Source organism: Macaca mulatta, chromosome 8 (genome assembly GCF_049350105.2).
Source record: "Macaca mulatta isolate MMU2019108-1 chromosome 8, T2T-MMU8v2.0, whole genome shotgun sequence".
NCBI classification, from domain to species: Eukaryota; Metazoa; Chordata; class Mammalia; order Primates; family Cercopithecidae; genus Macaca; species Macaca mulatta.
Window position 1 is genome coordinate 66,757,808 of NC_133413.1, and position 12,460 is coordinate 66,770,267.

Below are 12,460 nucleotides of genomic sequence, written 5' to 3' on the forward strand. Positions count from 1 at the left end.
TCCCCACCCCCTGCCCCGATGCCAGCCACACCTTACCCTTCCTGCTCTCTTTCCTTAAGGCTCCGTTCAGTCTTTAGTTATCACATTTTAGGGTTTGTTTTCTCTCTCCCAGTTTCACTGATTATGGAGCCTACAGTGTTTATTCCCCCTTCTTCACCTTGTCATTCTATGTGGTCTCCAGGTGAAGGGAAGACACTATTGTAATTTAAACTTACCAACGTGAATTCCTATTGCCACAATAGTCAAAGAAGGGGGCCGGGCACAGTGACTCAAGCCTGTAATCCTAGCACTTTGTGAGACTGCCATGGGGGGGATCACTTGAGGTCAGGAGTTCGAGACCAGCCTGGCCAACATGGTGAAACCTCTTTACTAAAAATACAAAAATTAGTTGGGTGTGGTGGCATGTGCCTGTAATCCCAGCTACTGGGGAGGCGGAGGTTGCAGTGAGCCAAAATCGTGCCACTACACTCCAGTCTGGGTGATGGAATGAGAATCTATCTCAAATAATAATAATCAGAGAAGGGAATTCTTTATCGGTATATAGGTGGTTTGTTCCCCCAACTACCTGGACAGAATTAGCAGCACTCCGTCAATGTTATACATGGCCACAGATAGCTCTCTTTTGCTTTTCTCAAGAATACTTCCAAACCATGGTGTCACTCTGTAGACCCCCCTACCCTCAACCACTCTTAACAGAAAAAAATAGAAGCTAACAGATGTGGGCTTCCCCAGTCCCCTTTTTCCTATTGTAAATGTGTCTGTAATGCCATTGTGCCCCCACCCTTGGCTCCCATCTTGGGAAGAGATGTCCTTTCTCTCCAAGATGATAATCTCTTCCCCTAGGTACTACGCTTCATCCCTTCTACAAGTATCTAAACTTTATCAATTATCTTTGCCTCTGGTGGCTCATTTTACAAATAAAATTATTTCTTTCCACCTAAAACTAAAAGAAACCAGATAAAAAAATCTGAAAACATTTCTGTGTCTCTGACCCCCTTTTAAGGTTCCTGCCTCTTCCTCCTTAACAGTGCATGCACAGCCTCTGCTTCAGGGCTTTGCCATTCCCTCTACCAGCCACTGCGTCAGCTTTGCCTTCCGCCATGCGCAGAAACTGCTGTTGCTAAAAGAAAGTCAAAGTTGTCCCAATGACAAAATCCAATCACCTTCTCCTTTAAAACCTATGTACCAACACCCATTGTTTTGATGTCTAGAGTGGGCAGTCTAGTTCTATTTGTCTGTTCTCTTCCATCCAAATGTTAAATTTCATGATTCCTCAGGGTTTTCATTTTCCCCTCACATCATATAATCTTTATCTTCTACTTCTGAGTCCCAGTACCAGGTAAAAATGACCCAGTTTAGAAGTGTTTTAGTAAAATGTCTCTACTCATTGCATTGCACAAGTTAAAAATATTACAATAAGTCAGTTATAATTCCTTTGACTGTAAATGTACCTCAGTGTATGACTTTTATGTGTGAAGGTCATTACAAACAAGAAGTTTTACTGGGGGGAGTAGTAGGAAAGCATTACTTATTTTTTAAAAAGTTTTTACTGATTTGGTGTGGGAGCAAGTACACTGTTAATAGTTGGAATTTATGTGGTAGGTATGGGATATATATGGATTTATAGAAAATTTTGACATTTCTGCAGTGGAGTTCTGTTTTGGACAAAGTGTTTTATCAGTAACAAATTTGAATAAATGAAATACTATCAATGGAGGGCAAAGCACAAGCACTAATCTTATCTGAATAAGATTAGTTACTAACAGTACTGAGACAACAGGTACTAGATTTGTGGCTTTGCTATGTGTCGTAGAAAAAGCATTGGAGACTAAAGGAGTTTTTAGTAACTTTATTTTCTAAAACTCCATCCCACAAATATGTTTTCTTCGACATCTCCACTTCCTTTAAAAACAAACAGAAACAGACACAAGCTTATCTTGACGCAGGTTTTCAGTCAGCCGAATTCAGCTTTCAAAGAGGTGAGATCCACCAAAAGCAGCCGCGCGCTCGGCCTCTGCGCCGCGCTGGGTCTCCAGCAGCGCCGGATGACGTCCCCAAGGCGCTGCCCGGGGAGCGAGTCCTGGAAGACGGCAGCGGAGAGGGACGGGCGCAGGTCGTAGGCCACCACTGCGTACAGTATGTGCTGCCGCTCCCCCGAATAGGGCGCCTGCTTGGTAGTCATTTGCCAGAGAGTGATGGCAAAGGAATAAATGTCGGCTTTGGGCGTCACTCCCTCTCCTTTCAGGAGTTCCGGGGCGCGGTGGGTGTATGTGCCTCCAAGGGGGTAAAGGGGTGTCTGGAAGCACAGCAGATCTTCCAACTTCTCAGAGCAACCGAAGTCACTAATTTTACAGACATCCTGCTCACTGATCAAGATGTTCGCGGGCTTCAGGTCCAAGTGCACAATGCTTTGCGAGTGGAGGAAGAGCAGGCCGTTCACAACATCTAGGGAGTACTTGAGACACTTTCCCAAAGTTAACGGTCCTCCAGTGCTGCAGTGAGGCTCCCCCGCGTCCCCCTCAGGGTGGCCGGCGGCGCCGTAGATGACTTGGTGTAAAGTGACGTTGCCACCGAACTCCATGATGATGGTCCCTAGGCTGTTGGACCCCGCGGGCGTGCGCGTGCTGGCAGCCACCACGCGCACGATGTTATCGTGGCGCAGCCTTGCTACGTTGAGCTCAGCCCAGAAACTCCGCCGAGATGCTAGTCGGTTCTTAGTGCACTTGTTCACTTGCTTTATGGCCACAGGAACACCGTGGTAAGTCGCCTTGTACACCGAGCCAAACCCTCCGGCTCCCAGCCTCTGCAGCAAGCACACCTGCTCCCAGTCAATGGAGCACCAAGCCAGCCGGCGCGGCAGCCGCGGGGCCCGAGGAGGAGTGGCCCCCAGAAGCAGCTTCGCAGGGAGCTCTGAGGGACTGCTGCAGGGCCGGGCGTCCACCGACGGGGAAAACTCGCTGGGGAGGTAGGGGCGTAGGGCCAGGGGCGAGGGCATCGCACTTTGCAGGGGGACACCAGGGCCGCTGGGGTGAATGAAAAGACCAGGGGAAACCGCGGGACTTTGGAAACATGACTGACTACTCCTTGGCTCCACCCCTATCCCTTTTCTCCTTTTCCTTCATTTGTTTCAAATGAGCTACATCTGTGCTGTCACTCAGCAAGAGTTTTTATCAGATGGAGGGAGAAACCGGAATGAAGCACAGCAGTCCCTTTCAGATGAAAGCATTTCCCTTCCACACTTGAAGTGAATTCTTATAAAAACAAGCTCATGCCAGATAAACAGCATGGAGCTGCCCCAGAACTCACCCCTCTTTTACATTATTTGTTTAACTATAATGAAATACTTTTTTTCAAGTCACATCCGCTGCACATTATCAGTCCTCAGACTAAAGAGACCACAAAGCACAATGAAATTGTTTCACACTTTGCAGGCTATAATGATTGTTAGTGTCATTCTCCAGCTGCATTAAATCACTTCCAGCAGTTATTGGCTGAGAGTTGAAATGCAAACAGCAGACATTTGTTTAATCAATTACAGGGAAAAACTAGGTGCAGCATTCATATGGATAAAAAATTGCAACGTTAATGAATCCAAATAGAATCACTGATACAGGTCATAACACACACCTAAATTCATCAGTGGAAAGGAGAATCCCCTGACAGTCTATGCAACTTACACAGCAAATTAGCAAGACGTCTTAGCAACATACTGACTTTGTAACAATCCTTCCCTTTCAAGGCGATTTGGCCCACCCGGTCAGCTCACTTGCAAGAGAGATTCTAGGCTTTGCAGTGAACGAGTTACAGAAGTTTTGAATCAGAGTTGGAGGAGAAAAAAGAACAGAATGATTCAGAGCTGTGATCAGGGCTTCAAATAATAACACATATGGGAGAATTGTAGAAGAGGAAAAATCTGAAGAAATAAAAATGGCACAAAATCACTAGTACCTACATATAATGTAGAAAACCAGAAGTTGGAATGAAATTCAGGGTATTGGCCATCAAACAACAAGTTCTTCCTTTCTGATTTTTATAATGAAAATTAATTTTCTACCAAGTGCAGTGAGTCATGCCTATAATCCCAGTGCTTTAGGAGGCTGAGGTGGAAGGACCACTTGAGGCCAAGAATTTGAGACCTGCCTCTACAAAAAATAATAATAAAGTTAGCTGAGTGTGGTGGCGCACTCCTGTAGTCCTAGCTACTTTGGAGGCTGGGGCGGGAGGAGACTTGAACTGAGGAGTTTGAAGCTGCAGTGAGCTATGATCGTGCCACTGCACACCCGGCTGGATGATAGAGCAAGACTCTGACTCTAAGCAAAAAATTATTTTTCATACCATATCTTTGGAAAAAGGACCAATAATACCATATTCATGAGAAACACGCGCGCACACACACACACACACGTTAGGATATTTTAAAAAAATCAAATGGTAGCCTGGCACGGTGGCTCACGCCTGTAATCCCAGCATTTTGGGAGGCCGAGGCAGGTGGATCATGAGGTCAGGAGATCGAGACCATCCTAGCTAACACAGTGAAACACCATCTCTACTAAAAATACAAAAAATTAGCCAGGCGTGGTGGCGGGCACCTGTAGTCCCAGCTACTCGGCAGGCTGAGGCGGGAGAATGACCTGAACCCGGGAGGTGGAGCTTGCAGTGAGCCGAGATCGTGCCACTGCACTCCAGCCTGGGCGACAGAGTGGAGGAAAAAAAAAATTCAAATGGTAAAGTTCCCTTCTTCTAAAGCACCTATGTGCTAGGTTATGTGTAACCACATTTTAATGATAGCAGTTGTATGTTTTTGAAGTATATTGACTTTGAGAAGGTAAATTAATAAACATGAACCATTTACAGAAGCAATTTGAGGTCCGTGAAGCCCTGGAATAGGATTTCTATTCTGTACTACCTGTGTGGCTTAGTATGTGATCTAGTATGTGTATAATATTTAATCTGCTTGAGCCTCAATCTTTTTGTTTTTTTTTTTTGAGACAGAGTTTCGCTCCTGTTGCCCAGGCTGGAGTGCAATGGCATGATCTTGGCTCACTGCAACCTCCGCTCCCTGGGTTCAAGCGATTCTCCCGCCTCAGCTCCCGAGTAGCTGGGATTACAGGCATGTGCCACCATGCCCAGCTAATTTTTGTATTTTTAGTAGAGACAGGGTTTCATCATGTTGGCCAGGGTGGTCTCGAACTCCTGACCCCAGGTGATCCACCTGCCTCAGCCTCCCAAAGTGCTTGGATTAAGGCGTGAGCCACCATCCCTGGCGAACTCTATGGAATATTTTAGTAGAAAGATTGTTGTGTGCAATCGTGTCAAACCCTAAATATAAAAGGATGCCAATGAATAGAGAAAAATAAAGTAATACACTTATATTCTATAATAAATCTACATTGCAAAATTTACTCAGTAACTGTCACATAGTTGGGATTATAATTCAGGGCTCTGAAATGATTATATAATAGTACTGTGAATATTAGTAGAATGAGAGTGACTTTACCCCCTAGATAAGTCACATAATGCAAGATAATGTGGCTTATTATATAATCTTTATTTTTAAGATAATCGCATAAACAATTCATTTTCAAAGTTGGTTTCAATCTTTACACAAAACATAAGGTATTGGTGAAAATGTGGCATTCTGTGTATTTATAAACCCCAAATAATTGAATATCCAATTTACAACAGCCTTTGTTTTCTTTTTTAAGGTATCTTAAAATATTTATTTTACTCAGCAAATTGCACTTACCCTGAAAGCAGGATCTATCTCCCTATTTATTTTTTATCCCCTGTAACAGTGCCAAACATATTTCTTATTATGTTCTTACTTTACTTTTGTTTTTTTCTTTTTGAGACAGTATCTCGCTATGTCACCCAGGCTGGAGTGCAGTGGTGTGATCTTGGCTCACTGCAACCTCTGCCTCCTTGGCTCAAGCGATCCTCCCACCTCAGCCTCCTGAGTAGCTGGGACCACAGGCACACACCACCACACCCAACTAATTTTTGTATTTTTTTATAGAGATAGGGTTGTACCACGCTGTCTAGGCTGGTCTTGAACTCCTGAGGTCAAGTAATCTGCCCGCCTCAGCTTCCCAAAATGCTAGGATTACAGGGCACTGTGCTCGGCCCTGAAGTTTAATGTTTAATCCTGATTTGGTTACCAAATATGTGTGCACTACGTAATATTTTGGATCTCAAAAGTGGGTAAAGCTTTAAGCATGGTGGTAAAAGGCTCTTAGGGGCCAGATGGCCTGGGTTTCTTACCATCCCAGTGCTTGTTTCCTTATCTGCAAAATGAGGAAAATATGCCCACCTCAGGATTGTTGTGAAGAGTAACAGAGTTTCAAATACTTAGATCAGTGCCTCAATGCTAATTATTATTTATAAAACTCATTTAAAAAACCATGTGTATGGGCTTATACGAATAAGAAACAGATTTGTTAGGAAGTATTGGTTTAAAACTATCCTGTCAGGGCTGAAGTAACTCGTTTTCACGTTAAACTAACATAAAATGTGAGTATTTTTCTGCTCTTGAATTTTGAGGTTAAAGATATAAAATCCTGCTGTAAAACGTGGGTGGGGGGGTTAACACTAATCTGATCAAATGCAATGAGCCTATGTCATCCCCTAAACAAAGGCAAAGAGCAAAATGTGTTGATAACAGGGAATTCTCCTTGGAATTACATATGAAACAAAGGAAGAGAAACTGCACCTCCTGAGGAGCGAAATGCTCTCCTCGTGTTCTTAGCGCACAGGCTTTAAGTGTTTTGTTCTTTGATTGGCAGCATGACTATAAAGATACTTCCGTATCAAACATCATATTTATCACAAGAGTAACAACAGATACCAGAACGGATAGCTCTTTTTAACTGGACTTTAATCAGAGCCTGAGGATCGCGGATCGTGGGAGAGCGTCCTCCTGACCAGCGTGGTTGGCTTTCTGGGCACGCTGGGCCTGAGCTGCCCCAGCTCCCTGGGCGCGCACCGGGTTTCACGGGTACCGGGGACCGCGGGACGCTGCGGCCTCCCTGCCTCCTGCACTTGCTGCGCTGGGGCCGAGGAGGTGGCTCTGCCTTTCTTGATTCCCCGGTCTCTGGAAGACAGCCACCCTCGCCGCCTCCTGGCTGCCAGTGGCCTCGCCCGCTGGGGCGTTTGTGCGTTTCCTAGCGCGCGGGGTTTGGGCGCTCTGGTGCCCGGAAGCACGTGGGCGAGGCCGTCGGTCCCCGAAAGACGCTCAGAGTGCGCCCAGCCTGCCCTTCTGCGTACGCAACAAATTTTCCTTTTTCTTTAGAGTCATCACGTCGTCTTTTGGAAGTCAGTCTTAAAAGGCGGTGAAACTCAACAGCAGTCTCAACCGCGCACAGAACCCCACCGACGGTGGCGGCGCTTGCGCCTGCGCACCCTTGACTGCCGCCCGAGTCCTGGCAGAGGACTGCCCGGTTAAGCGATCTCCGGTTACAGCGGATTCCAGAGGTTACAGTGGATTCCAGAGGTCACAGAGGTTACAGTGGATTCCAGAGGTTACAGTGGATTCCAGAGGTTACAGAGGTTACAGTGGATTCCAGAGGTTACAGTGGATTCCAGAGGTTACAGAGGTTACAGTGGATTCCAGAGGTTACAGAGGTTACAGTGGATTCCAGAGGTTACAGTGCAAAGAGTGCAAAGAGTATTGCAACTGTGCAAGATTGGTATTGCTGGTTACAACCGTGCATTTCATGGTCGAAATTTCATTTTTGCCTTTTTTAAGACTAAAAAGTTAAGCTGTAGATGAATATATACGCTTTACTAAAAATTCCCATACAAAGATTATAGAGTCAAACTTGAAAAACATCTTTTTTTTTTTTTTTTTTTTTTTTTTACTTCAGTGGGATTATACTATTGACATTCTGAAATTTGAATTTTATACTTAGCAATATAACATAGACTTGTTTCTATATCAGTAAAGTACATATAAAGCTACTTTAATTTTTATATGGTCAATATAATATGGTCAGGAGCAGATCTAAATTTGTGGATTGCATGGAGCACGTCCCTGGATGTGACCAGCGCACACTCTCTGTTTCCATGCGGGGAGGTTGGGGTTGCTTGCTTCCACTTTGCCCTGATCGCTTGGATTTTGTATTTTGACTCGAGATATGTAAATACATTTTTACTTCTCTAAATACAGCTAAACTTCACAAAAGGTTTTAAGACATGCAAATATGTTTCAAACTGGTTTTGGAAACCTTTGAATTTAATGATATCTTGCAATTTTCTCATATTTTTAAGAACATAAAATGCTTATAGATATTTGAAAATTTGAAATTTGATCTGATTGAAATGCGGCTATCTTGAATGATTTTGTCCAATTTATGATCACATACTGGCATCCTCCCTCAAGCCAGACTGTGTTTGCTTGCTTGTTTTTGTTTTGTTTTGTTTTGTTTGTTTTTTGAGACAGTGTCTCACACTCTGTCTCCCAGGCTGGAGTGGAGTGCACGATCTCAGTTCACTACAGCCTCCACCTCCCTGTGCTCAAGCTTTCCTCCCACTTTGGCCGCCCAAAGTGCTGAGATTACAGGCATGAGATCCACACCCGGCCTCAGAAAATGCTTTCTAACTTTGTATTTAGTATTTACTAAATTCTGTATTTTTCACTGATAAATGTGTCAAAATAATAGGATGTTTGAATAAAGGATCCAAAAGTAATACACTCTATTCAATTCACCATCTTTACTCAATTTTAAGCAAAATTTTCTCGTGCGTATCATTAGGGACTCTTGGCCTCTTATAGATTGAATGTGATTTAATCAACTGCAATAATTATTTTTGCTGCTCAAATTGACACACTTTGGCCAGTGGGGGGCCCTGTTGTGTTCTTTTGACACAGTCCCATTGATCTGAATTATTTCTTGCCTCTTGGTACATACAGCAAGTTGCCTCAGGCTCATAATGGCTCCTGGAGTCAGTCATTTCTCCAGGGTATCCTGGAAAGATGCCATAATCTCAGCATTAAGTGCACATATTAGGTTCATTCTCTTAAGCCCTTGTTACTAGTTCGTTTTAACTGACAGAATTGGAAAAACATATACTCTTTTTTTTTCTTTTAAAAAGCATAGGTTTCTATTGATATTTCTAATTCAGTTCTGACAGTATGATTCCCAATTAAAGCATTTCAATTTTATTATTTTCCTTCTCTTTCCTTATACTTGAAAGCTTGATTTCAAACAAATTAATCTAATTACTAATTTATCTGATAAAATTATTAAATAAAATTTAAGATTTCTTTGCAGTTATTTTTATCCTTATACTGTATGCCACTAAGATGTGTAATCAAATTATTTTCTTGTAGAGTCACGCCTCATAGCTCATTCTGTGAGACTTTGTTTTATATAAATCATGTATGATTAATTTGTTTTCAGTTCTGGGAGGCTGTCAGTATAACTAGCTGGCAGTTTTCCTAGAAGGTGGCAGTTTTCAGCCAAGAGGTTTTATTCTTTTGTGATAATAAACCTTTGAGTATGGTAGAAAACTGTTCTGAGTCTACCTTATGAAACGTGGGTGAAGGGAAAATCAAGCAAACGAATTTCCCCAGTTCTGTATGAAAATCTCATTTAGCCACTATCTGATCATTACGTAGTGACCAGGTGCAACATTACAAGCAGAAGGTTCATATGCACAAGTTCTGGATGGCACCCAATGCTGTCTTCTACTATTCAATTTCTGGGAATATTAGAACCCACATAGCTTCATGTATTTCATTACAATTTAGTTTAGTCAATAGTAATGATATTAAAGCCTTTAAAATTTATTCTCTCTTCTTTGAGCTTCCTTTTATAATATATAACACTTTCCTACCAACATATTATTATATTATACCAAAGTTTACAATACATAAATCCAAGTGATTCTCTAAGTTGATTTTATCATAACCTAGTCCCCAAATCTTTAATTTTCCTCTTTCTCTAGTTTCTCTTTATGTGTATAGAATGTATCTTCTTAATGCTTCTTAGTCGACTAAGATATTTTTTTTGAAATACAAACAATTCCTTTCTCACCTGGCCTTCTGCAGTCTAGAGTTATCTGAGAAGAGACTTAACTTATTTTCAGTCGTTCTAAAATATTCAAATATTCTGCCTTTTCTTTCTTTTATTTTCTTTAGGCGGAGTTTCACTCTTGTTGCCCAGGTTGGAGTGCAATGGCATGATCTCGGCTCCCTACAACCTCCGCCTCCTGGATTCAAGCAATTCTCCTGCCTCAGCCTCCCAAGTAGCTGGGATTACAAGTGTGCACCACCATGCTCAGCGAATTTTGTATTTTTAGTGGAGATGGGGTTTCACCATGTTAATCAGGCTGGTCTCGAACTCCTGACCTCAAGTGATCCACCTGCCTCGGCCTCCCAAAATACTGGGATTACAGGTATGAGCCACAATTCCCGGCCATATTCTGCCTTTTCTAGACGGAAAAATATTCTAATTATTTCTAGGGCGTGCCTTCTTAATGGCTTGAGGATTGCAGTGCTAATGCTTTGAGGCTGAATTTTTCTTTGTTCTAATTTTTTTATTTTTTAGAACTTTACAATACACCATGGCAGGTACCATCTGCCTGATAGGTGTGAGGAAAGATGACTGCCAGCCCGCTTTCTAAAACCCCAGGTAGGGCATGTTTCTAATCTGGGCGCCGATTGTCTCCACCAGTGAATCAAGACCAGCAGATTCTCTGCAAGTGCCCTAGCACACCAGGACACTCGGACTGTGACTTGAGTCTTGGTGAGGCTGAGTTTTATATGAGATTAAGAGGCACTTTATAGCAAAGCTCTGGGCATCTCCGGTTGGCATATTTGAAAGTGGAACACCAGGACACTTGTTGGAACTCTACTCAAGGCGATTTTAGGTGACTCTAGGGGCAGAGGAAGAGGAAGTCAATTATTTGGTCTTTAGCTGTTGTGAGACGGGGACAGGGTATGGTCTTAGTGGGTCACACTTGAACAGGAAATTGACAGGACTTCCCAGTGGTTCTCTCAACATCCTTAGTGAGGTTTTGGTTACATTCTTGGCAACTTGTGTCAGAACCTAATCTTTCCATGTATACATGAAACAATCCTCCTTTAAATGTTTCAGGATATCATAGTTCCAGGATCCACAAAGGGGAAATTAAAATTTGGGGTCACCCCTGGTGTACCTATTGCAGATTTAAGAGACCATGCACTATAATGGTCTGTTACAAACTGAGGAAGGCTGGAAGTGCCCTGCTGACATTTAGACATGGTGGTGCCCATGGAAAGTCGATTTAGCCTAGGGAGGAAAGCAGGATATCCTCTTATTGGATGTTATAGGAAAGATATAAGGAAGGAGGTGTGAAACCAAGGCTAGACAAAAAGATTTAATTTTTGATACCTACCCAAGACCAGAGGGTGCTGAGCTAGAGTGGAGTCTAAACATGGTAACCCAGGATAGCAAAGGCAGGTGAGGTGGTAAAGTCCACAGGAAGACAAGAGGCTCACCAAAGACTGGAGGCTCGTCCGCAACCTCCTTTGCTGAGCTCAGGTTCCTTACTACTCCAAATTCTTGTGGAAATGAGGATTATAGTTTCAAACTTTAAATTAAGGCTCTGTCACATCCTAATCTGTACACAGGAAGAGGAAACAGAGCACGCACACACTAGTGGCTCAACTCCCCAGCCTTCTTAGAATCTTAAGTTTTGTTTGCTCTGTTGATATTTTTGTGTGTAAATGTAACAAATATGAGAAATTAATTTAATGACTTTCATAGCCCATTTACTGAGTAACCCAGAACATATCTGAGAATCAATTTTCTCTGTGCAGGGGATCCCTGGGAAGCAGTGAAGTGTGTGTGGAGGGCACCTGCCTCAAGTGGGGCTGCAGTGCTTCTGGGAGTGGGGAGTGGGGTAATCATCAAGCAAAATCCTTTCTCCTCCACTCAGGAGACCAGTGGACACTTACTAAATATTTCCCTGTTATTCACAGAAACATTTGCTTTAGGCTTTAGTATTTATTAGCTCACCACAGTGTAATTCTTAACAATCCATGGAACAGTCAGCGGGAGGTTGACTTGAGATTTATATATCCCAATTATCACTGACACTTTATTTTCAGAAAAAGTGAGTTGCCAGTTACCAAAACAGAATGGCTCGGTCCCTTCCACCATTGAATATTGACGAAGCTCTTGCCCACTGACTATGTCCTATTGTATAACCAGATGTTATAATAACTTGAGTCCATATTGGTCCTCACATTTAGCCCAACCCAAGCATGGTGGGAAAAAGGGGTGGACAATAATTTGCCCCAGATGGCCCCACAGGAGATAGCAGACATATTGTAGCTAGTGTCATTTTTCCATAAAAAGGATCAGTGTTGAGTTCGTGCATTTAGCAACCTTGTCGATCCAGGTGAAGTAGGACTGCGACTCCAGATTTTAACAGCAGCCAGTGTCAGAAGAAGTAGGGGACCAGGCTGCTGCCTCAT

At 43.0% G+C, this 12,460-nt stretch overlaps 1 protein-coding gene and 1 non-coding gene across 2 annotated transcripts; both read right to left on the reverse strand.

The window, feature by feature from the left end:
• Positions 1 to 1,954: 1,954 nt before the first annotated feature.
• On the reverse strand, positions 1,955 to 2,995 carry MOS (MOS proto-oncogene, serine/threonine kinase). The gene has a single exon (XM_015145386.3). The coding sequence runs from the start codon at positions 2,993 to 2,995 to the stop codon at positions 1,955 to 1,957; it is 1,041 nt and encodes a 346-aa protein (XP_015000872.1).
• Positions 2,996 to 10,636: 7,641 nt separating this feature from the next.
• LOC114680497 (small nucleolar RNA SNORA3/SNORA45 family) lies at positions 10,637 to 10,747 on the reverse strand. The gene has a single exon (XR_003732715.1). It is a non-coding gene; the product is annotated as a small nucleolar RNA SNORA3/SNORA45 family (small nucleolar RNA).
• Positions 10,748 to 12,460: the final 1,713 nt, after the last annotated feature.

Coding starts and splice junctions, on each gene's coding strand:
- MOS (XM_015145386.3), bottom strand. CDS start 2,995: ATGCCCTCGCCCCTGGCCCTACGCCCCTACCTCCCCAGCGAGTTTTCC.